Source organism: Diplotaxodon limnothrissa, linkage group LG1, assembly GCF_057381915.1.
Source record: "Diplotaxodon limnothrissa isolate DT_005_m linkage group LG1, D_limnothrissa_male_GT1.1, whole genome shotgun sequence".
NCBI classification, from domain to species: domain Eukaryota; kingdom Metazoa; phylum Chordata; class Actinopteri; order Cichliformes; family Cichlidae; genus Diplotaxodon; species Diplotaxodon limnothrissa.
Genome location: NC_140596.1, coordinates 41,120,528 through 41,145,669, shown reverse-complemented (window position 1 = coordinate 41,145,669; position 25,142 = coordinate 41,120,528). Strand labels below are relative to the sequence as shown.

Sequence of the window (25,142 nt, the reverse complement as noted above, 5' to 3'; positions counted from 1 at the left end):
TATATAAAGCATATAAACAATTACAGCAATATGATGCAACAAACACAGCAGTGCTACTGATCCAAAATCCTCAAAGCTTCATAGAACTGAAACAAACATTTATTTTTAGCTCCATTCTGCTGCTGATACATACTTTAGGTTTCTGAACATTGAACTTGTTGCTGCCTTTCATAGTGTGTAACTTGAAGGCCCTGAGTACTTTCTCCCACACTGGAAACACTGGGATGATAACATTATTTGAACATTACCTAATAAGACTGATTCAGCACAGACAGTTATGTTAAACTTTCCTAACAGTCCTTCACAAACAGGGAACAGTCTGTCTATTCTCTCCATCTGTCAGCTGCTGCTGGCTCTTCCTCCTCCTCTTCCTCACACACTGCTGAGTTTGTCCTGGTGGATCATCAGCGGTGCAAAGCCTCACAGATGATGTGCAGCAGTGGGTCCCTCAGTCTGTCCTCACTCTGGACACTTGCAGTTGTCACACATGGAAATGAAATGTGCGATAAGCTGCAGGATTCAGACACAAGTGTAACTTATAAACACATGTTCATACTTTTATTCCACAATCAGAGAGAAAGAAACAGAGAGAGTGCAGGACAGACAGACAGGTGACAGTCTCAGGTGTACACACTGCTACACAACAGCACCAGAGAAGGAGGATTTAGTGTTTGTGTTATTACGAGTGCTACACAAGAAGAGTTCCCAGATGGTACAGTGGACACATGTGTGACTGCTGTGATTAAAGCATCTTTCTTTCAGCTTAACGAGTGAACCGTCAGCTCGTTCAAACACACGTTAAAGTCCGTTTGGCTCGACACCACCGAACAGAGGCAGCAATATAACATAGCTAACATTAACAGTGCAGTGAATCCTGCTTGTTGCGATCATGTTTAGGGGGTAGGAGGATGTGTTCATGACTTATGGCAGTTTGCACCAGTCCAGGTCCATCTGTGTGGATTTCATCTTTCCAAGATTCTGAGGCCCAGTACAACTCATTAACCTGTTTTCTTTGTTTTCTTTATTTTTAACTTTCCAGCTTTCCATTGCCATCGAAGCGTTACACCCCTTCTCCTGCACCAGGGTACAAACAGAGCCCCCTACATGGTAGGCTCCCAGGGAGCTCTTTACTGATCGGACAGCAAGCTGCATGCTTGCGGCTGGCTCAGCTGAAAGCCCGCCTTGCGTTGACACAGATAAATAACGCCATTGCTATTGGTGGCCGAACCAATACACGCGCCCCATTTATATCTACAACACCCCCCTTTCCTGACAGCTGCAGCCATCAGTCTACTAAACCTTCTGAAGGTTGCTAACACCATGTCCCATCCCTTATATAACCCCTATGCCTCTGGGAAACAAAGTTCAGCCCAGGGGCGCTATGGACAGTCGAGTATGCAGGCAGAGAGAGACTCTCATAAGACACCTCCTCATCTTGGGCCTGGGTCCAGCTTTAGCTCTTCTGGAGTTTCATCTGCGTCTCCTGCAAAATCTGGAGGAACAATCCCATCACTGCTAACTATGCCAATGAGCTGCAGGCCAGAAGGGAGTAAGACTTCAATGGAAGAGGACATAAAGAAGTCCAAACCTGTGGGCTCTGCAGAGTCTACTTCAGAAACAGCTGTGAACATCCTTATGCAATTTGGACTTGAAAAAGAGGACCTGGAACATCCAATCTCATACTCTGAAGATCAGATCACTCCTGACAACCTGCCTTTTACCTTACAAGTGACAGAGGATATCCCAGTGCTGGCCCAGATGCAAGACTACACTGCCACTTCACCTAGGGTCTTTCCGCATACCTGCTCTCTATGTAACAAGGAATGTAATCAGATGAAGGTAAGTCGAAGATTGTTCGATGTTTTTGCTTTCAGTCAGTTTTTATTTATTTGAAACGCAATGTTTTTTGTTTTGTTTTGGGATTGTTTTTAATTATTTGACTTTGAATGCCATTATAGGATTTTGGTTTTGAAAAAGCTTCATGGATGCTACTTTAAAGTTTATTTGGTTTGTTTTATTCACTATTACTGCATAATGATGACTGTAGGAAGACTACCAACTTGGACTGCAAACATTTGGACAAATTTTCCCATATTTCTGCAATTCAGTATTCTGTAACAGAACTTTTGAAGGATTACAGTCCAGACTAAACTTAACTATATGTCTACCAGATGTTGTAATTTAAAAAACTACTTCAAAGAGACCTTCAGAAACTTCAGTGGTCTGTACTTGCAATTGATAGATTTAATGTCTTTTGACTTGATGTAAACCCATGCGAAGACATTCAAGGCATTTGCTAACAATGGAGCCAAGGCCTCAGATGACGTGATGAGGAAGAATCTGCAAGCATGAAGAACCTGTGCATCAGAAAATGTTGGAAGAGGGCTGTTTTTTCATTTGTCTCTGTCCTTGGGCTACTGTTCCACAGTGCTCATTCAGCTTTGCTTTTCCTGGAACTGTTGCTGAATGTAAAAGTTCCCCTTTTTGTCTTTTGTCACTAGAGTGAACAATAGTGTGTTTGGTCCTTTATTTTATATCAGTAGGCACCTTGTTTTTGTGTTATACTAATTTTCTTTGCTCATACTTTAAGTTAGTGTTTCGGTGTCACAAGACTTTTACTACCACAAACATAAGCACCCTGGGCGCAGCGCCCAGTCATGAGCTACACAAGCACCAGCTTTAATTTGACTGATTGTTGAATCTCTCTTTATGGATGTGCCTTCCTTTGCTGCACCAAATTTCACATTTGGGCTCCTCGTCAAAGAAACAGCGCCTTCCTCTTCTGGCCTATTTCAACATCATCTTCCTAACTGTGATCAACATAGGTGGTGCATTTTGTCCTAATCCAAACTTGGCCTCTCCTGAGACGACCTTCTTGGAACCTTGGGAAATTTTGATGCCATAAGAAGAGCCTGAGTAGGGCTGGGTATCGTCACTGATTTCTAGAATCGATTCAATTCCGATTCACAAGGTCCCGAATCGATTCGATCCACGATTCGATTTAATTCGATTCGATTTAAATCTGGGAAATTTTGACAGTCAGAAATATTATAATTCAGATCAGTACATTTACATATTTTTGTATCAATCAAAAGGAAGCTGACACACGCAAGACTTTATCACAGGTGTAAGCGTCACAGCAGATGCCTTTGTGTCAAAGTAGCTGAAGATAAAACACAGAAAAACATGAAGGTGATTTTCCTGGCCTGGGATTTTATAAAAATATTCTGCAGTACATCAAAAACGAAAGAAAACCATTAATCAACATATGAACATCACCTCTGAAGTTACAGCGGTTTTATTACAGACACAGCGTTTTACATTTTGAATAATTTTAAAAAGTTTTAATTTGTTCAGTATTGAACAGCAGAAATGAGGTTTTCTTTTCGGAAGAATGTAAAAGGGAAAAAAACAGCGGCCGACAGTTTGGATCTTCTTTTGCTGCTGGTTCGGTCAATATTGTTTGGAGAGAGATCAAACTAACAGCTTTAGAATCGGCTCATAAAGGGCGTGAACACACAGCGCGGACCCGCCGACAGATCAGAATCAGCGAGCTGTCGGCTTTCAGCCCCGACCGTGAGAAAGGCGACATCTCACTGATTCTGATCCGCGGGTCGCGCTGTGTGTTTAAGTCTATGTGCAGAAGCCGTGTTCCTGCTCTCATTTACTGTCTTAACTGTTTGGTGGTTCTTGAAATTTTGTGAGATGTCACCTGAGATTCTGGCATTTTGGGCAAAATAAATTTATATTAAAAAATCGATTCAGGATTTTAATGAATCGATTTTACGTTATCCAAGCCAGAATCGATTTTAATCGATGAATCGATTATAAAAACCCACCCCTAAGCCTGAGAGTCCAGAATCCAGAGCCTAAGATGACCCTTTTGTTTTGGTTGTTTGTAGTCAGATGTTTGACTTGTGTTTTCCATATATACTAAATAATTTCATCTTTAAAATTGTATCCCAGGAGAGGTATAATGTGTCATGCTTATTTGTTCCTGTTTTGTTTTTGGCCCATGAAGGTTTCTAAGTGCAATCCAGGCTCCTGGCTAATGTTATAATGCTTCTCCGTTCAGTGAAGGACTAACTGTTAATATTTTAAGATTTTTTTTAAGGCCACTGCAAAGTTTAGTGACCTTTTTATCAGCAAGTGATGTCAATGACAAACATTGCTCCTGATAATAATGAATCTGGTCTAAATGTTTGTTTTTTGTTGTGACCACTAGGATTGGGTCTCCCACCAGAATACCAGCCTTCACATCGAGAACTGCAAACTTCTGCGAAAGCAGTCAGTCTTTCTTCTCTGTACTTCGTGATTATGAACCGATATCTTTGGGGCAGCGCAACCATGGTTGTGCCGAAATGATGTCGGGGTTGTAATGCTAGGATAGCTTCCTAAGAACTGTTCATTTGTATTTTTTCATTTTTCTTTGTCATATTTGTTGCGTTCCTGTAAAGCACCTTAATGATTTATTGTTAAAAGGCTGAATACATTTCTAAGTTTTTGAATTAATGAACAATAATATATTTTTAAGGACATTCTACCTGGCAACATCTGACAAAAATGTACCTGTGTTTTTCCACAGATACCCAGAGTGGAACGGTGAAATAGCATCACCGCGAGGGTAAATATCTTCATTTGAAGTCATTTGGCGAATAAAAAAACATGCCAGCATTGGAGCCTTTCATTTTCTTTCATTTAACTGTGCTTTTCTTTTTAATGCACTTGTTAGTGCGTCAGGTGCCAAGCCCTCTCCCGCAACGTCTGCTGAGACTTCCCAGAAGAAAACCAGACATGAGAGTCGTTCCCGTTCCTGCAGCCCCCGCAGTCATCGTGACTCGGAGCAAAGCAGCGACAGGCGAAGAAGGCTTTCCCGCTCTCGCAGACCCCGCACTCATCGTGACTCGGAGCGTAGCAGGGACAGGCGAAGCAGCCATTCCCGCTCCGGCAGCCCACGTCGCCACCGTAAGTAAGTAAGTAAGTAAAATTTATTTATATAGCGCTTTTCACAGATAAAAATCACAAAGTGCTTTACAACACAGAAAATGGGAATATAAAACAATATAACAGTAAATAAAACAATGTAAAACAATAAAACTATAAAAACAGCATAAGAAGAAATTAATCAAATGCTTTTCTAAATAAAAATGTCTTCAGCTGTTTCTTAAAACAATCAATGGAGTCCGTGCAGCGAAGAGACAGTGGGAGAGAATTCCACAACCGTGGTGCCACAGTCTGAAAGGCCCGATCACCACGAGTTTTAAAACGAGTGCGTGGTACCACCAACAGTCTCTGATCTAATGACCTTAAAGCCCGAGAAGATGTATGTGATTTCAGCAGGTCAGATAAATATTGAGGAGCCTGACCATGCAGGGCCCTAAAGGTTAGAACTAAAATTTTAAACTGAAACCTAAAATTTACAGGCAACCAGTGAAGGGAGGCCAAGACTGGAGTGATATGCGATCTTCTCTTGGTGCCTGTTAAGAGACGTGCTGCAGCATTCTGCACAGTCTGAAGACGATTTAAGGCTGATTTGTTAAAACAAGTAAAAAGGCCATTACAATAGTCTAAACGAGAAGAAATAAAAGCATGAATAATCATCTCAAGTTCAAGCTTTGATACCATTAGTCTGAGTTTAGAAATATTCCGTAAATGATAAAAACAGTTTCGGACCAGCTGCTTAGAATGCTGCTCGAGCGACATCGAGCTGTCAAATAAGACACCGAGATTTCTAAGGCTTGATTTTACGTAAGGGTCTAAGAAGCTGATATGCTGTCTAATTTCTGGGACCATATGGTCTGGAGCAATAATTAGAGTTTCTGTTTTATCAGAGTTTAGTTGGAGAAAATTGTCATATAACCATTTGTTGATTTCTGTCAGACAATTACTTAAATTAGACAATTTATAAAACTCAGACATTTTGAAGGAACAGTATAGTTGGATGTCGTCAGCATAGAGATGATAGGAGATATATTTATAGCGCTTAATAATCTGGCCTAGGGGAAATACATAAAGTAAAAAGAGAATTGGACCCAGGACAGATCCCTGAGGTACCCCACACGGCAAAACTGTTGATTCTGATGTGACATGATTCATGCAAACAGTAAAAGATCTCTCAGACAGATATGATATAAACCATTTTAAAACAACACCAGTAATCCCAAACAAGTTCTCGAGTCTGTTTATCATGATACTGTGATCTACAGTGTCAAAAGCAGAGCTGAGATCCAGCAGGACCAGCACTGTGTATTCTCCGTGACTTGCAGAATAGGAGGAACAGTCATTCCTGTTCTCAATTACGCAGCCGCCGAAGGGAGAGACACAGAAGCCAATCACGATCTCTGTACAGGTCCAGACGCAATCGCAGGTCTGTCCAACAAACATTTTGAGAACTAGGATCAATCAAGAAGATTTAGCTCTCCAGTGGATTGTTAAAGGGTGAAATATAACATATATATAAAAATATCAACTTGAAAAAACTTAATTGGTGGACAGCATTTACCTTTTGTATCCATGCTGGGTGTGTGCTTTGAGATGTTTCTGAGTTATTAAGTTCTTTGATCCATACTTTTTTCAGGTCCCGGTCTCATTCTGACTCCTCGTGGTATGACCGTCCTTCCTCTTCACGATATCGATCACGCTCAAGGTGCCGCGAGAGACGATCCTCACTGAGAAGAAGAGATGAGAAACGTTCATCACCGAGGAAAAGCTGGGAGAGGCGATCGTCGACTGAGAGGTCATCTCCGAGGCGAAAGAAGTCAAGCAGCTCAAAGATCTTGGCAAAGAAACTGCTGGAAACATCAGGTTTGAAAATTGCTTCATGTTTTATTTTTTTGTATGTACTCATTAGTTTTTCTAAGATCAAAGTTCTCCTCCCCCCTCACAACCTTAACTTTACTAATGTAAAGGATAAATAAAGACCAGTGCCACCAGAAATGTCAGCATAGTTTTTTCTACTATTATAAAACTTTCAGAAACGGTAGATGATTTTCGAGACTTGGCACCCACCAAAGTGTGAATCTCTTTTGCACCTGTGGTCTTTTAGCTCTCCAGTCCTTATCAAACCAGTCTGACCTGGAGACTGTCGTCAAAACTTTGGCTCCTGCCCTGCTGGCTGAGCTAGTCAAGATGAAGTCGTCCCCATCAACATCATCATCATCGTCCTCACGTTCTGCATCTCCAGAAACAACTAAAGGGACGCCTAGCACAGAGAAGACAGAGGTGACTTCATATTATGCCTTTTTTCATGAATGCACAGTTTTGGACAATTTATAATGTGATCAGTGACAGATGACGTGATTGTTGATGCCACACAACCAAGATTAAATCTTTCAACACAGATTTATACAAGCAGATAGTTTGAGTCAAGTTGTCATGATGAAATCTGCATTTGGTTTGTTCATAATTTTCTTCCCTGTGTTTCCACAGGCTGGCAAATCTTCCCCTCCGACCATGGTGAGGCTACAAGGGACTGTAAGTAGTCTCTGTCACAGTGATGTGATTTCTGCTATGGAGAAAACATTTTGAAAAACTAAGTCAGTTGTTTTGTTTAGGTCAAAATTACAGGTATGTACACTGAAATTTGTTCACTGTTCAGGGGCGGATCTAGAGAAATTTTCTTAGGGTGGCAAAGAAATCAAATAGGGTGGCAAAATCGAAGCCTTTTTATTTTTCAAACACATATGCAGGTGGTTACATATGGTTAGAATAATTCAAATGCAGTAAGTATACACGTTTTTCATATAAATATAGTCTAGAACTTAATTATTGTCTGTAGCCCACATAATTACACACTTTAGTTACATAAAACATGTGAGTTTCTGTATAGCCTGTATAATAAATAAATATGTAGCCCAACAAGTATAAAATCCAGACACACTGTTAGAAAACAGTCACATTGTTACAGCTTAAATGACACAAAATGTCAGAAATCTGCACTGTCATGAACAACAATTTAAACCTAATTTTTCATGATTTGTTGGATGAACCCACTGAGGTCTGAAATACAATCGGCCATTTTTGACTCCTTTTGAGTTTACGTTTGTATTTCACCCTCAGATTGTTTCATTTTATTTTGTTCCCCTTGCCTTGTTTGGTGTCATTCTTTTCAGCTCAACTGAATTTAGTTGTTTTTTTCACTGACATACTGCATTAGTATTACTGATCTGAAACCACACAAAGAACTTAAAATCCTAGTAGTATGTTTTTACTGTAAAAAAAAAAACACCACAGTATATTTTTATAACTTGAAATGCAAATATAAATTGTACATTTTGTAAACATATACAACTATTTATCTAAAAATGCAGCCGATACACCTGCCGTTTTTTTTTTTTTCATTTTGTATAAGAATTTAAAAATATTACTACAACTAAAATGAGAGAACAATTAGGTGTCGCACTAAGATGCCCCACAAACTATGTGTGCCAGTAAAAAAAAAGTTTGTCCACCAAAAGACAGAACAGCACAGGGACAAACCTGCAGGCCTGATAACAGCAGCTGTATCACTCCGCTGGTTTTCTACTTAGTGACAGTGTTTACATTGCAAATGTGCCTTTGTGACATTCATTAGTGCCCTCACTGACACACAAAACAAAACGACTACACAACAGAACTACACAAGACAACACACTAAGTAAACACTCCACACTAAACGTCACAAATCTCCCACATCTAAAAACTCTCTCTCTCACTTGCTTGCTCTGTCTCGCTGCCGTTACCGTCACTCCTAAAACGTTTCCCTCTTCCTAAACAATCAAATCCCACGCGTTGACTGTTTTTTTAATTGGTCGACATGGTACATTTAGGAAGGTGGTGGCTTTTTTTCTTTCTTTACTGTTTTCGTGCTGTCCTTACAAAACGCTTAAAACACACACACACAAAAACGTGACGACAGTATTTAGAACAAAGCGTGGCTTATATATATTATCATAACTCTGGATTTACTGGCCTGTAATTAAAATTTAAAAACTTTGAAGTCCGAATTTTCAATGTGGGCTGAAATAGAAACTCAGCGTGGCTGCAGCTTGTTGCTGTGTCAGCTTACATCAGTCATGTGATTTGGAGGTGCAGCGTGTCCGTGGACCACAGAGGGTTAATAACACTCACCTTCCTTCCATTTCCAGAGTGTAACATCCACCCACCTGTGTAAAAAGCGAAATTCCCATGGTGTTGTTCAGAATGTGCTCTGGCACAATCATAAGCATCGCTTGCTACTGAAAACAAGAAAAAAGCCGGTCCTGCTATGGGCTGAACCATTTGTTAATGGTGGAGGGGGGAACACTATGCAATATTTTCAGTTTTAGCATTTATATTCACTGTTGACTGTAACTACGTTCAAACTGTTAATGCTGTCTTATTTTAATAAACAACACTGTCATATGCAAAACTGGGGTGGCACTTGGGGTGGCAAGGGATCATTTTAGGGTGGCACTTGCCACCCCATGCCACCCTTCTAGATCCGCCCCTGTCACTGTTATAGATGGATGAGTTCATTGACCTACTTGTGAATCGAGAGAAAGTTCCTCTCCTGTTTGTCTCCTGGTTTGCTTCTGCAATCTAAGATAGATATTTATGCACCATAGCTACAATTCTCTATAAATATACTGTCCATTCACAGTTGTAGTCCTGCATTCATTATGCGGTTTAAAGTCAGTTGGTTATCCTTACATTTCTTCTACAGTCTCGCACCCCTCAAATTCATAGTTACTTTGGATTATACTGAGCTTTTATATAGTCATCCCCATGTCAGGAAGCTTCCGCTCAAGTCTAATGCTATGAAAGCATACACACTGTACTTTGTTTTTATTTTGCTGTGTTGCATTATGCATTTTTTAAATCTATATATACACATTGCACTGAAAACATCCTTGGAATCGCACTGGTTGCTTGCAAGTTGCCACAGTTGCTTGTGGTTTGCATGGAAGACTCCAACTTGTCTGTAAATACTTGTAAGCTCATGACAAGTGCTCATGTATGATTCTTAGTGTGAATGTAGTAACTTAACAGTTTTGGTAGTAATACAAACTAATGTATGTTCGTTGTGTGTGTGTTTGTAAGGAAGCTGCGGTGGCACCTAAAAATACAGCCAAGGCTACGGAGGCTGTTGAACCAATTAAAGGTGCTGCAGTTGACGGTGAGCCAAAAGTCTTGGCTTCCAAAGCAGAAACGGCCTCAACCACGCAGATTTGTATTTAGATCAGCTGGGTAATTTGCATCCTATCTAAACTACCACTATTGAACTTAACTACATTTCCTTTATTCCAAGACTCTGTGACTGCAGAGAAGATCTCAAAGGATCAGCCGGTCGCTGTTACCCACCCAACATTTTGGGAGCGGATACAAGAGCAACTGCGTCCAGAAAGAATCCGTAAGAAATCCCCAAAGATCTGTATGAAAGATTTCTCAATGTGAAGATATTTTCTATTTCATAATTATTTTTTGGTTTTTCTTTTGCTCTGCACTTCACAGGTTGTCTCAAGACAGTCAAACTTCCCAATTCAAAGGTAACATTAAAAAAACACTTCAATTATACCTGTAAGAAAAACATGCTTTATCAAAGTGGTTAAGTTTTGATCTGAAATAGTTCAGTTTGTTTTACAAGTTTGTAGTTGGGTTATATCTCATTGTCAGGTGACGCTCAAGTAGGTGTAAATGTAGAAAAATGTTAAAAATTCACTAGGGATGTCGCAATACCAGAGATTTTGTAGTCAGTATAGACACCAATAGAATTGCACCATTCTTGGTTACCAATTTAGTATTGTAATAAAACAATTATCTCATGTACTAACACATACTAAAACTCCTTTATTGAAAAGCTAGTTTAACATGTTCAAATTATATGCACAGTCATCCAGGACATGGTGGTTTTGAGTGCTTAAAAAGGTTTTTCCTTCCCAAGTTTGACATGTGCAATAGTGCTGTTTACACATTGCCTTTTGGGAATCAGTTATCACTGTTTATGGATCCACCTTAAATGAAAAGTACTTTCATAGCTGACTCTTACTGCCTTTTTTGTCAGTGAGTCAAGGTAGAGCTGCACTACGTGAAACAAAGAAAGAAAAAAAGAAGTAAAGGAAAATTAGCATCAGAAACATTTTGTAATAGGTACCTGATTGTGTTCATAGTTGTAGACAGTGCTCAAAGTGAGGTTTATAAGTTAATGTTTGCATTTTTCAGATTTCTGTCTGGAATTTCTTCCATTGCAATTGTGAACTGATCCTGAAATTCTTTTCGTTTGCACAGCTTGTTTCGCTTGATTACAAGGTGCTGTTAATAAGCAACCTGCCAGAGTATCACGATGGCTGTTACGCAGAGGAGGACATCGCCGGTCTGCTCACTCGACACCGATTTGAGTATTACGACGACACGATCTACGTTATACCACAGGCACGCATGGTAAGCACCAGTTTGCATTGGGCTGGGTTATGACCTTCATTTTAATGGCGCTCTAAATCTCTTTTCTAAGACGACCTAACTAACATTTAGTTAGTTAATGCATATTTTGTGAGTGCCTGTCTTCATGGTGATTCAGTAAAAATCAGTGTTTGGTTGTTTGTTTTTCCTTCAGGCTTTTGCCCTCATGCCGACAGCAGTGGCAGCTAAAAACATCGTGCTAGCATCAGAAAATCACGATTTTATTCTCAGTGGTTCTAAACTTCGACTGCAGGTTGAGAAGGGCAACATTTTAATGACGCCGGTAAGCACTGTGTGTAGATAATGCAATCTACTGTTGTGACAGATGTTATTACAATTATTTGAAAATATTTGTTTCTGCTTGTTTATTTAAAGTGTGATTATAAATGTAAAAAATATTTCTTTTTGTAGAAAAAAATACCTTTAAGCTGAAATAAATCGAACCGAATCCGAAGTGATGTAATGATTTTGAACTGTTTTTTTTCTTTCAGCTTGAGTTTTATAAGTCTCTGATGAAACGGCTATGCTATGTAAGTAACGCACATATCTCAGAAACAAAGACTGCACTCGAATACCTTTAGATTTATTGGTCAGAGTATAAAGTCATAACTGGAAGCACTCACATCCAAGTCAAAACACCTTGAAAAATGGGGACATACCCGTTTTTTCAGATATTCACACAGGGCTAGGAAAGGTTTGGAGAACTCTTTTCCTGGAATAAATGAAATCCTCATTTAAAAATGCATTTTGTATTTTTTTAAACATTTGTTTAACGATTTGAAACTTGTGCAAAAAATTAGGAAATTGGGAACGAGCCAAATGCGTTTTCCACGGCACTGTGTGTACATTAGTTTAAATACTTTTTCAACCAGTGTTATCAAAAACAGCGAGAGCTGCAATTATAAATTGTTTGGAAAATGAAGATAGCTGCCAGGGTGCATACCTGCTGTGTGAATATAAGTGCAAACTTATGGCCTTGATCTTGGAGCTGTAGTATAAGAATGTTTGGAATGTCATACTGTTTGTGGGGTTGTTGTTTTTTCACGTTAACCCGGTTTTCTCGAAGCAGCAAGTGACTGACAATGGAGCACGATTAATCTACATCAGGAACATCTCGCCAGGCGAGTCCCGGCATCTCAGAGAAGCTTTGAAAAAAATGGATTGTGTAAGAAACTACCTGCCTCTTCTCAACAAGGTATAAACACACTCATAAATGCCAACAAGTGCATGTGTTAGAAGTCTGTGAAAGGCTGTGTGAGATATGTGCTTGTGTAAGTGTAATCTTAACCATACAGAAAAATTGACAGATTAACCGCTTGCACACCAAACTAAAGGACGTGCACCAACCTTCATAAATCCATCCTTCAAAAGAGATAATGTGTCTAGATTTGGATGCTACTTATCTTGAGGAAAGCACAACTGCAAAACTATAGCGATAGTAAAGAGAGACTGCCGATAAGCTGCTCGCTGAGCAATTCTTCATATGCTCATGCGCACTAGTATTTATCACATTACAGCATTAGTGCAGGGGTCATGTTGAGCATGGCTCCAGTGCATCATTGAGCCAGGATTTCTGACTCTTGAATCCAGTGAACTCCACAATAAAGCTGTACTTAGTTCACTCTTTCCACGTGTGCTTAGCACTTGTTTTCTAACATTTACAATGTGAAGGTAAAATGTTCAGAATACATTTTCTTTCTTGTGTTTCAGGTGTTTATCGAATTTCAGTCTCTTCGTGATGCTGATCGCCTTGGCGTTTGGTACAGCCTTCTAAAACGGCCCACCGGCCACAAATTGTCAAGGCTGAAAATACCACAGTGTGGATGTACCTCACTGCGTAAGTGTTTTTTAAATGGGATTTTAAACAAATATGATTTAAACGGAAACAAAAAGATGGGTTAAGTTAATGGAAGGTCATCTGGTAAGACCTTTCTTTCGCTTTCTGTTTGTGAAACACTCATGAATAGATTTTTCAGGTCTCCCCTGGGCTGTGGATAAAGTGCAGACAAAACTGCTGATTTATTGTTGTTCACAATCAATCATTGTGACACATTCCCTCAACTTTTATCCACTAACACTGTGATTCTGGTTCCCACAAATCCTTTGATGCTCATTTGCCTTATTATCTCTCTGACCTCTTTTCTGGCCCCTCCAGAAATCTTTGCTCCATCAGTGGTCAATTTCCTTCTGCTTGTCTCTGCCCCAGACACATGAGCCAGAGCCATTACTTAAACTGCACTTTTTCAGTCTGGCATTTGATCTAACCCACTAATCGTTGTTTTTCTGATGTCTATGATACCTTGGGTATCTGTAAAGGTGCTTAAAGTTCAAATAAAAGTCAAAACATTGATATTACTGGATCATTGTAAACATTAAAAACCTGTTTTGCACCACTCGTTTTTCCTTTTCTTTCCCCCACAAAACTTTTAACAAAACTTATTTTTGCTTGTGCAGCACCAAGATTGCCAGACAAAGCTTTGCCAGACAGCGAGGTTGCTGTTGATGGTGCAACTGTCCCAACAGAAGATATTACCATCCCACAACGCAGCACTTCACCATATTGGATCACAATGACAACTAGTCCCTTTGTGTTCCCCACTGTCTCTCCTTGGTTCACAATCCCAGGTGAGAGAAACAGCTGGAAACTAAAATTAACCTCCAGATATAAAGTGTTGACTGTTACTAACTGTGTCTGTTTTACACTTCTAGAGTATTTAACTGTCAGTGAACCTGATGACATTGAGGTGAGTGCATCTTATAAACCCAGGTTTCATGTGTTAAACAGGAATCCTTGAGTAAATACCAAGAGGTGTCCATTTTTCCAAATACTCACCTCAAAAACCACATTTCTTTTTTTCTGCTAAACTTGGTTTCATTTTGTCTTCTCTATGTGCTCAGTAATAATAATATATTTTTTAAAAAGTACCGCAAAGTTTCTCTTCGAATAAACTTTGGTTCTTGAACCTTGTGTCTTGCAGAAAGCCCAATCTCAAGGTTCTACGTTCTCCACCATCATGTTGACCGGTTTGCCAGAAGGAAACTACAGACAGGAGGATGTCACCAAGCTGGTGTGGCGTTACGTCCCTGATCAGACTGTTCAGACTCTGTACTACAAAATAATCGTTTTATCACTGCAGAGGAGGGTGAGGAGTAGACCCAGCAGGCTGATACAGAGAAATTTGCATTTGCAAATTGAATTCAATTTAATGATTGATATTGAATGTTTCCTCTGCATCATTTTTCCCCTCCAGGCCTTTGTGTTTTTTAACAGCTGGGATGCGTGCTGCGATTTCGCCAGGGATTACCTCAAAAATCCAGTTACTGTTGGAGAGTGGACGCTCAGAATCCACATTGTTTTACAAGACATGCTTCCTGGTACAAGTGAGGTATGAAAATGGAGCAATCGGGGGCTGTTAAATCGGGGGCATGCTCCTGTTTCACTCAAACTATTCAGATCCCAATCAAAACAGATTTCTCCTCTAAGGAGTGAGCACAGCATCATCCTTCTCTGGGCTAATATTACTAGAATGAGAATACTCAGAGTACTTTATTGATCCCTGGGGGAAATATATTGGTTACAGTACAAACAGTAACACAGACAGATACAAGAAGTAAGGAATAGCACAATATATACAATATATACATACATATAAGTCACTCATTGATAAATATCTGAATAAGAAATGGAAAAACTAAAAATATGCATGAATTTCAAATCAACTATTTATTGTTACTTCGTCTGTATTTGTTCTAGTGATGGGATTTCCGGCTCTTTTTAGAGATCCGGCTCTTTCGGTTCGGCTCACTAAAAAGAGCCGGCTCTTTTGGCTCCGAACCGGCTCTTCAGGTTGTTTTGTTGCTTTAATTAATTTATTATTAACAATAATATAAAATTATGCACAAAAGGAATTACTAACGTAAAAACAAGTGGTTTTATTTATATATGTTTATATATAAATATATGCGGTGGCCCCTAGAGACAAAACACGTACAAACTCCAAAACACATTTCTAGCATGAACTGAACTTCCAAAGCAGAGCTACTAGATCACTTAAATGACACAATTGAAAGCATGTGTGTATTGTTTGTGTATTTATACACAGGCACTCATATATATATTCAAATAATTTAAAAAAAAGTTCATTTACCTGTTATTACCACACACCAAATCCGGTCGTTGGTACTTGCTGGCTTGTGTAGCCACAAGATAACAAAGGCTCAACACTGCGCCCAGCATCCTGGAGCACTTCTGTTGTCTTTTGTACGTGTTTTGAGTTTTTATGTGCTTCTGAGTTTTTATATGCTTCTGAGTTTTTACGTGCTTCGGAGTTTGTACGTGTTTTTACATGTTTTGGAGTTTTTACGTGTTTTGGAGTTTGTACGTGTTTTTACGTGTTTTGGAGTTTGTACATGCTTCAGAGTTCGTACGTGATTTGAAGTTTGTATGTGCTTTGTCTCTAGGGGCCACCGTAAATATACTTTTATTTATTCACTCCACATAAAATGTAATAAATAAATCATATAATACAAAAATCAACTATTCACATTTCAAGTTTTAACTATTTAAATTTTCAGCTTTTTCCTTTCACAAATTTAAAGTGAAAAGAACACAAAACACTGCAAACCACAACACAATTAAATATAAATTATAATATGAAAACTAAAAGAACATGCATATTCTCTGTCATATGGACCTGCATGAATAAACTTTCTCAATCCTTTATCATCTGCAACCGAAAATAGTTGTGGATGATTACTATACCTTTCTAATGTTGTTGTCCCTGCCTCTCTTTCTCTCTCTCTGGCTCTGTTCCTGTGCTACTGAGTGTAACTACCACCATCATGTTGACCGGTTTGCCAGAAGGAAACTACAGACAGGAGGATGTCACCAAGCTGGTGTGGCGTTACGTCCCTGATCAGACTGTTCAGACTCTGTACTACAAAATAATCGTTTTATCACTGCAGAGGAGGGTGAGGAGTAGACCCAGCAGGCTGATACAGAGAAATTTGCATTTGCAAATTGAATTCAATTTAATGATTGATATTGAATGTTTCCTCTGCATCATTTTTCCCCTCCAGGCCTTTGTGTTTTTTAACAGCTGGGATGCGTGCTGCGATTTCGCCAGGGATTACCTCAAAAATCCAGTTACTGTTGGAGAGTGGACGCTCAGAATCCACATTGTTTTACAAGACATGCTTCCTGGTACAAGTGAGGTATGAAAATGGAGCAATCGGGGGCTGTTAAATCGGGGGCATGCTCCTGTTTCACTCAAACTATTCAGATCCCAATCAAAACAGATTTCTCCTCTAAGGAGTGAGCACAGCATCATCCTTCTCTGGGCTAATATTACTAGAATGAGAATACTCAGAGTACTTTATTGATCCCTGGGGGAAATATATTGGTTACAGTACAAACAGTAACACAGACAGATACAAGAAGTAAGGAATAGCACAATATATACAATATATACATACATATAAGTCACTCATTGATAAATATCTGAATAAGAAATGGAAAAACTAAAAATATGCATGAATTTCAAATCAACTATTTATTGTTACTTCGTCTGTATTTGTTCCTTCCTTTTTGCAACAGCAGCACAAAAGCTGCATGAACTTTATCCACTTTTCTGTTCGTAGGCGACAACCCACGTCATTCCGCCACCACTTTAAATTTCCACAGAGCTCCTTGTGAAGTCAGCCCCGTGTAAACTTTAAAGACCCAGACATAGGTTCCAGAGTGTTTTACTGACTATTAAGTAATGCCCTTACTTATTTTGAAACTTCAGTCGCTGCTAACCTTCTAGCGTCAGCGTTTCCCCTCTCAAGTTTCCTTGTGGGCTAGCTATTCAGGAGCTTTCTGAGAGCTCTCTCCACAGCTACATGTTAAGAGGAATTGAGGTCTGACAACTGTTGCGGAAAGTCACTGAGTGTTAAGGATGGTGAGTTAGTGAACCCAGACGCGGACCTCTCGTTAAAGTTGAACAGTGTCTTTATTTACAGTGAAGCCAATCCACAGTTATCCATAGTGCAAGTCCCTTCAGTGCTCCTCTCCCCGTCTCTCCTCGTGTGTCCACACAACTCCCGTGCATCAGTGACGTCTCTCCTTCCGTCTCTCCGCCTCGTTCGCTTCCTGGCAAAAGGCAAAACAGCCACGATTAGCCTCCCTCCGCTATCAAACACTTGCTTTACCCTTGCTGAGCTCGAGTCACTACCAGGCTTGGTGCAATACTCCAGCGCTGTCTGTCACTCAGCCACACCATTAAATAGCTCTGCCAACGACGGTGGATGATTGGCAGCAGCTGGCGAGGAATCAGTCGCAGGTGGGACAGCAGCTCAGAGCGGCAGCACTTCCGGGTCGGAGATCTCCCATTGCTACGCGACCGCGTACCAATCGCAGCGGAGCAGGAGAGGAAGAAACAGAGCGAGAGAGAGGAGAACAAACACACACATACACACAGGGCGCCGGTCGGGGCACCGTCAGACCTGACACTGAGACTCAAATAGCATCAAATAGTTCCTGCAAAACCTTGTTATATGTTGTGTCGTTACTGTCCTGAAGTATGAATCCTTTGCCACAAAGATGCAAACCAGGATCGAGTCACTTCTCACTTACAGTGGAGTCCAATATTTATCTTATTAAATGTGCTCAATAGAAGATTAAAAACACTCTAACCAGGAGGAGAGTTATTCAATATTTATTGTACAAACAGAGGATCAGCGATTGATGTAATCCCCTTTCATCTTCTGCTCTTTTCACAGGAGAGCATGTATAGAAGCATGATGAAATGGAGCACCACTGTAAGGCAGCAGTCACATAAATCTGTCTTGTAAAAGCAGCAGGCTCGGGTCTCCCTGATCTTAACGCTGGTTGTTTTTCAGCATGTTCCAGAGTCGGAGTCTCTGGAGGACCGGCTGCTGAGTGTGGAGGTCTCCGAGGTGAATGTGGACCTTGTCATGATGATCATGGAAGTGGTGGCGTCCATCGCTGCTTTTGTCAGATTCTTGCCGCTTGCCAACAGGGTACGATTTCATAAACACGTGCAACTGTTTTATGTTTTACAGAAGGCTGCAAGGCTTGTCATGGTGTCTGCTGTTCTTTTCATATTGAGAAACATTTTAAATGAGTCTGAAGGAGACTTTGTGGTTTTTTAACACGAGTTGAGCAAGTTTAAATATTCCATGTACAGACAGTCCCTGCGGCAGGCAATCTGAATTACACATGCCTTTGCAAACACTGGTGAAGAAGGACTGCCTGAAATGCACCAAGTTCTCAACCAAGTAGTAATCTTATGACCTGTTCAGCCTTTTGTCCTGGCCCATCGAGCAGGGGAGATCCCTGCAGTTTGAGGCAGCGCTAAGTTATTCTTTTAGTGTTTCTTGCTCAGTGGTTTTATTGTTCAATCAAAACTTTGCAAAAGTATAGAAATATGTTTGCACTTATTTCCCATTTGCAAGTTTAAAACTCCAAGATTTTTTTTTCTTTGCCTTGTACTATCGTACAGGGCAGTAAAGAAACTCGCCAGGACAAATTCTTTATCGCCCTGTACAATACAAATCGTGCCTGTAGCACACCCATTGAGTACCACTGTGTTGCTCAAATATCCGTTCTGTTCTCTCAGATATGCATTGAGATGGCCGAACCTGGTGGATTAACACAGGTGATGGAGAGCAAAGTCACCAAGGACTATTTATCTGCTTGGTAAGTGTGTCCCACGATCAGAAGTGAGAAAAAGAGGAAATTTATTTTACACTGTGTTTCTTCATTTTCTTTAAAGTGTCTTCATGTCTGTCTGACCTTGTGCTTCTTTCTCTCCTCTTCATAGCAGTAAAGCTGGACGTATTGAGTCGTGAGTATCTTTCTTTTTCAGCTTTAGTGGCAGAGTCAAATATACCATACGCTCCTCAAGGTCGTCTGTAGTAAACAGTTCCCAAAGATGCAAAAAGAGCAGCATGTGATTTAGATATAAGCAACTCTAGATTAGGAATTTGAAATGGAATTTCTTATTTCACATGAACATTTTGTGACAACAAACCTCTTTTCGTGGTAACCTACTGGCATCTTTGCTTTCAAATTCAGTTTGAAGAGCCTGAAACAGCGTCTGCAAGACTCTGGTGACAACCTCAAAATGAAAACCAAGAAGACCGCAGAATCGACTGATGCAGTGACCAAAGGTGACTGCCAGGCGGAGAGCCAGAGGACCGAGGAGGAAGCAGGGACCCAGCCCGATGCTGCAGCCGCCCCTGCTGGACAGCAGCCAGAGCCCAAGTGTCCTGATGACGAGACACAGGAGGGAGAGGAGAATGATGGATGGAGCATGGCCGACATTAAAGGTACAAAGAGCTGCTTTAAATCAGCAAAATACACCGCTCTGACAGCCAAAACACAGTAAAGTGAATATAAAAAGACAAGTTGTGATATTTTGTGGCTCTGATCTCATATTTGTGCTCCTCACTGTGCTACAGACATTCAGCCTGGTGGTAGTAATATATTTTATATATGTGGTGTTTAAGAAATGCTCCGTTGGTGCGATGACTATGTCCCACACCATCACCAGCCTGAGATTTTGATACAAGGCAGGATGGATCCAAGATTTCTGACCCTACCATCCTAATGTCACAGCAGAAACTGAGATTCAACAGACCAGGCAGCGTTTTTATTTTACAGCGTTGCTGAGCCTGTGTGAATTGTACCCTCAGTTTTGCGTTCTTAGCTTAGAGAAGTCGAACCCAGTGTGGTCTTCTGCTGCTGTAGCTCATCTGCTTCAGTGTTGGATGTGCTGTGCGTTCAGAGATGCTCTTGTGCATTGTAATAAGTGGTTGTTTGGCTTGCTCTGGCCTTCCGGTCAGCGTGAAGCAGTTATTTCATTCTCCTCTAAACTCAAAAATGCATTTCCTCCAGGGAACTGCCACTCACTGGATATTTTCTGTTTCAGACGGTTTTATGTAAACCCTAGAGATGCTTCTGTGGGAAAATCCCAGCACATCAGCAGTTTTTGAAATGCTAAGCTCAGCAAACATGCCACGTTTAAGTGACTTAAATTATTTTTCTTCTTCATTCTGATGCTCAGTTTGAATTTCAGCAGGTCACCTGACCATGTCTACATACCTAAATCACTAAGTTGCTGCCATGTGATTGGCTGATTAGAGAGTCGCATTAATGAGCAGTCAAACAGGTGTACCTAATAAAGTGGCCGATGAACGTTTCAGCTTTTCAAGTAAATCGAAATCATTTGTTCAATTATTATTGAGTTATAATTGAATGTTTAAATATGTTATAAACCCAGTGGCTCCTGTAGCAGATTCGTTGATGATTAACGCGTCGCTCTTTTCATTTTCAGTTGTGGCTAAACGCAGGAGGGAGCTTGTCGGAGCTGAGGCAAAGCCATCTCGCTCTCAGTCTCCGTGTGTTGTAGCAGATTTCAGACTGCCTCAGTTCAACCCTAACGGTGTGTTCACACCGAACGCGATGGACGCGAATAGAGCGTCAGGTTTACATGTAAAGTCAATGGAAAGGCGCGATGACGCGCGATTGCGGGTCCCGCGAAAATTCGGAAGCAGATTTGCGTCGCGAAAACGCCAAAATGCGTGAAACGCGCGTCAGTGTAGCGCGTCTGGCGCGTTTGACTCGCGAATAAAACCACGCGCGTGAGGTTTTGTGTTGCATTTTGTGCATACGCGCGTTTCGCGTCTACCGCTCGAGTTGGAAAAATCTGAACTCCAGCGTCAAATCGCGCCGCGACAACCAATCAGGAGCCTGGTGACGTGGCTGTTACCTAGGTCAAAGGGGCAGATCCAGCCAAAGCCTTTCATACTTCAATGGAGGGGAAGGCTAATCAATGCGGTAGCAAACAACTCGGAGCTGTACAACACCAGCTGCTTTCAGTACCGAGACAGGAATAAAAAGGACCGAGCTTGGAGGAAGATATGTGAAGAGATCGGGCAACCTGGTAAGTTCATTCATTTCTCTTTTGAAAGTTTTCACTGACCCGGGGAAGCCGCACAAAAGCTAGCAAGCCACCGCTATTTTCCCACTGACGTACAAATACCGTTCTGCTTTTATGCATGTTGTCATTTAGGAATATATTTTATTGTTTATTAATAAACAGCACACAGTGGTCCCGCTGTTCATCCGTCACTGCTTTGCTTTTTCGCTGATTTTTTATTGCACAGTACAGCATTGCATTCTGCAGCCTGATTGACAAATCTCCTGCGCTTGCCAAATTTATCACGTTTGGTTTTGATAACCATCGCGTCCAATAGAAAAAACAGCACAAAAACACCCATAACTATGAGCCTCATTCGGAAATAGACACCTGCACCGTGAGGGAAAAAGGCGCACGAAAGTGGCGGGCAGATGAAGACAAACCGCGGCATAATAATACTTTTACGTTTTGCAATCTACAAAGGTTTGCACTTTGAGAATCAATTGTGAGAACTGTGACCAGGGGCTAGTTATTCTGAGAACCCCTGCAATAAATGAGGGACCACTGTCTACTCTACGATTATTATATCCAACCTGTTAACATTTAATACTGTATTGATAGAACCAACTGATTCTGCAGCAGAGCATCCCCAGTCCCTGAGCTCCTGCTGCTGCACCCACAGATATGTACAGCAAGCACTGATACCTTTTTAGTCGGTGGGATTGCCTTGTGATCACCTTTACTAAATATCTACAACCAATCTGATTATATCCTGTTATTGTTTTTTTTTTTTTCAATGTTGAAATTAAAATCTAGTAGCAGCCTTCTCATTTCTTTGTGTTTTGTACTGTTTTACAGGCCCACAGAGGAGGACGGCTCCGAGGCAGATGAGGGACGGGTCCCAGGACGGTCCATCGGCGGTGGAGCTGGCCATCCTGGAGTCCCTGAAGAGGCCACACCAGTCTCCAATGGAGCATTTCCTCCTCAGCCTTGTTCCTGCTCTGGAGAGCAGCTGGTCCTTTTTATTCCTGTCTCTCTGTAAATTCTTATATTTTATATATTTATGTTTAATGTTTTTCTGTTTGAGACTTTTAATATTATTTCAAATAAATGTTTATAATGACTAATGTCTCAGTTCTACTACACAGCAAATGTTGGCACACAACTTGACACATGTAGAATTTATTTCATATTATACTAATGACAAAATATACTGATACAGTGGGATGCAGAAGTTTGGGCAACCTTGTTAATAGACATTATTTTCCTGTATAAATCGTTGGTTGTTACAATAAAAAATGTCAGTTAAATATCATACAGGAGACACACACAGTGATATTTGAGAAGTGAAAAGAAGTTTACTGGATTTACAGAAAGTGTGCAATAATTGTTTAAACAAAATCAAGCAGGTGCATCAATTTGGGCACCACAAAAAAGAAATGAAATGAATATTTAGTGTATATCAATGTGTGTGTCTCCTATATGATATATGGGGTGCCTTTGTCTGGATGTGCTTCCCATCCAGAGCTGCACAGCACAGAGGAAAGTTCCAGCGCTCCTGGAATCCCTCTGTGATGGACCGCCAGTCTCCAGGTGAAGGCACAGCCATGAAGTCGTCCACTAGACAGTCCCAGATGGACGTCGCTGCCTGGGGGGTGATCTGGCTCACCGTGGACACACCGACTCTGAAACTGAACGCGATGGTCCTGAAGGAGTCCCCGGTGACAAGGAACCTGGACAAAATTGTTCAAAATCAGTATTATGTGTACTGCAGTTACAAAATACATTATTCAAATTCCAAAATACTTTTGTGATGTCAGATATAAATCACAAAACTTAAATCTTACATAAAACATTTTGTAATTATAAGGATAATTACAAAATGTATATTAGATAATATCTAAAACAGTTGTGTTTTGTTTTAACTTTAACATATCATAATTTGATTGGTAGCAACTTTCACAACTACAGTGAGCCAATCACTCATAATTCCTAAACATGTCAATCAGGTAGGAATGAAGTAAGACATTAATAGAAATAAAGAGTTGTGTGTTGACATGTAGCCCTTTCCTTGCTTAAATCATTAATATTTTTGAAAAATTAATCTGTGATAAGACAGCTTATCAAGATAGAACCATGTAACTAGAGATGAACCAAACTGTTCACAGTTTTATCTAACTCTGTTTTAATAAAGGCTGTGACCCCTGCTATAGAGTCTGACAGCTGCAGGGATTATATACAAATATTCAACTATCCCAGAATTAAACCAGGTCTAAATAAAAAGGAGTGAGTATCACTACAAAGGTTAACTCAGTGGTCCTAATGCTACAGTTTGATATCAGCAAACACCGAGCGCATACATTGATGTGACACCACAGCCATGCTATCATGCAAACACTGATAACAGCATAAATCGAATTAAATCGGGACTTGATGAGACCTTCTGAGTATCACTAGAAATATTATAAAGAGTCGTCTCTGTACCACAGTTTGCTTTCAGTAAACACCGACAGCATTCACTGTTAGCATAGCACATCCATGTTAGCAGTGTATAACTGGATGGATTAGCATATTAGCACAGATATCAATAAAGGACTACCGTATTAAATAGTTTTACTAACCTCAGGCAGACGGACAGGCGCTCTGCAGGTGGGATTGAGCGTCTGTAGTTGGTGTCTAGGCGGGCGATGCTGGGACCGACGAGGGAAAGCAGGTCCTCAAACTGGCCGACGGTGATAGCGCTGGAATCGGCCGTCATCCAGGCGCAGCTCCTGGAGCAAGTGGTGAAACTCACCAAACTGCTCATGCCTCTGGAGGACCTGATGGACCCAGGTACGGCGAGGACGTCTTTTACGCTGCTGCTCTGCTCTCCACAGTACATAGAGAAGGGAGACTCTCTCTTCAAGCGCTAGCTCGATAGCTGCCATCTTGCAAAGATACCGGTCTGGCACAACTCCCTCCCACATTCCTCCCACATTTCCGGTTCACGCGCGTCAAAATATCATATTTTGACGCGCGATGGATTTTTCTTGGACACGCGTTGAGACGCGAATGTACACGCGTCAAATTAGGGGCGTTTGGGGCGTTTTATTCGCGTCCATCGCGTTCGGTGTGAACACACCGTAACAGCCCCATCGGTCAGACACACACACTCTAAATTCAAATGTGTTGTTAATACTTGTCTAATCTTCCTGTTTCTGCTTCTCTGCAGGTCAGGAGTTTGTGGTCCCTAAATCAGGATTTTTCTGTAACATCTGCTCTGTTTTCTGCCTGAATGAGAAGACCGCCAAGGAACTCCACTGCTGCAGCCAGAAACACTACGACAACCTGCAGGTACGCACGCACATACATATACACGATTCAGCACACAAAATCACACTGTTGGCCTAACGATGTTTGTTTTCTCACTTTTCCCTTTTTTTAGAAATATTATGAGGAACGTCGACAAAGAGCTACAAAAGCTTTGTCTCAGACGTCTCCAGGCTCCGTTTCTGACTGATGGACCTGATCTACTGTATTTTTAACACATAACTGTGCAGAGTGTATATATATGTATATGTGTGTGTATGTGTGTCCTGGATGACTGTGGATATGTTTGCGGTTTTGTGATTTGTTTCTTATTTCCTGTTTTACTTTGAAAGTTCATGTCTTATGTCAGTGTGTTCAGTTTTACCTCTCCCCTGTCTCGTTAGCCTGATTTCTCCCAGCTGTGTCTCCCTCCCTCCCGCCCATTCCCTAATTACTCCCCTGTGTATTTAAGCCCTGTGTTTTCCTGGGCTCCCTGTCGCGTCGTACCTTCAA

The 25,142-nt window shown here is 40.8% G+C and overlaps 2 protein-coding genes across 2 annotated transcripts; one reads left to right on the top strand and one right to left on the bottom strand.

Annotated features, from left to right (window-relative positions):
- The first annotated feature begins 1,320 nt into the window (after window positions 1-1,320).
- Window positions 1,321-24,840, top strand: LOC146640221 (uncharacterized). The gene is made up of 26 exons (XM_085352299.1): window positions 1,321-1,839; window positions 4,226-4,287; window positions 4,586-4,624; window positions 4,733-4,969; window positions 6,578-6,804; window positions 7,046-7,221; window positions 7,429-7,473; window positions 10,060-10,135; window positions 10,268-10,369; window positions 10,471-10,505; window positions 11,245-11,397; window positions 11,570-11,698; window positions 11,907-11,945; window positions 12,485-12,610; window positions 13,126-13,252; window positions 13,870-14,040; window positions 14,125-14,159; window positions 14,394-14,558; window positions 14,667-14,796; window positions 18,095-18,216; window positions 18,298-18,438; window positions 19,038-19,117; window positions 19,496-19,749; window positions 20,757-20,864; window positions 24,553-24,674; window positions 24,766-24,840. The coding sequence occupies exons 1-26, from the start codon at window positions 1,321-1,323 to the stop codon at window positions 24,838-24,840; spliced, it is 3,495 nt and encodes a 1,164-aa protein (XP_085208425.1).
- Window positions 22,444-24,304, bottom strand: LOC146640222 (uncharacterized). Its single transcript, XM_085358646.1, has 2 exons — window positions 23,963-24,304; window positions 22,444-23,074 (listed from the first exon to the last, which is right to left on the bottom strand). The coding sequence occupies exons 1-2, from the start codon at window positions 24,220-24,222 to the stop codon at window positions 22,804-22,806; spliced, it is 531 nt and encodes a 176-aa protein (XP_085214772.1). The 5' UTR covers window positions 24,223-24,304; the 3' UTR covers window positions 22,444-22,803.
- Window positions 24,841-25,142: the final 302 nt, after the last annotated feature.

What these genes read in the sequence shown, in the direction of transcription:
- LOC146640221 (XM_085352299.1), top strand. Translation starts at nt 1,321, where the DNA reads ATGTCCCATCCCTTATATAACCCCTATGCCTCTGGGAAACAAAGTTCA. An exon ending in GTGAACCTGATGACATTGAG is followed by an intron (nt 14,160 to 14,393) that starts GTGAGTGCATCT and finishes TGTGTCTTGCAG; the next exon opens with AAAGCCCAATCTCAAGGTTC. An exon ending in AAGGACTATTTATCTGCTTG is followed by an intron (nt 19,118 to 19,495) that starts GTAAGTGTGTCC and finishes TTTCAAATTCAG; the next exon opens with TTTGAAGAGCCTGAAACAGC.
- LOC146640222 (XM_085358646.1), bottom strand. Translation starts at nt 24,222, where the DNA reads ATGTACTGTGGAGAGCAGAGCAGCAGCGTAAAAGACGTCCTCGCCGTA. An exon ending in CGCCTGTCCGTCTGCCTGAG is followed by an intron (nt 23,075 to 23,962) that starts GTTAGTAAAACT and finishes AATTTTGTCCAG; the next exon opens with GTTCCTTGTCACCGGGGACT.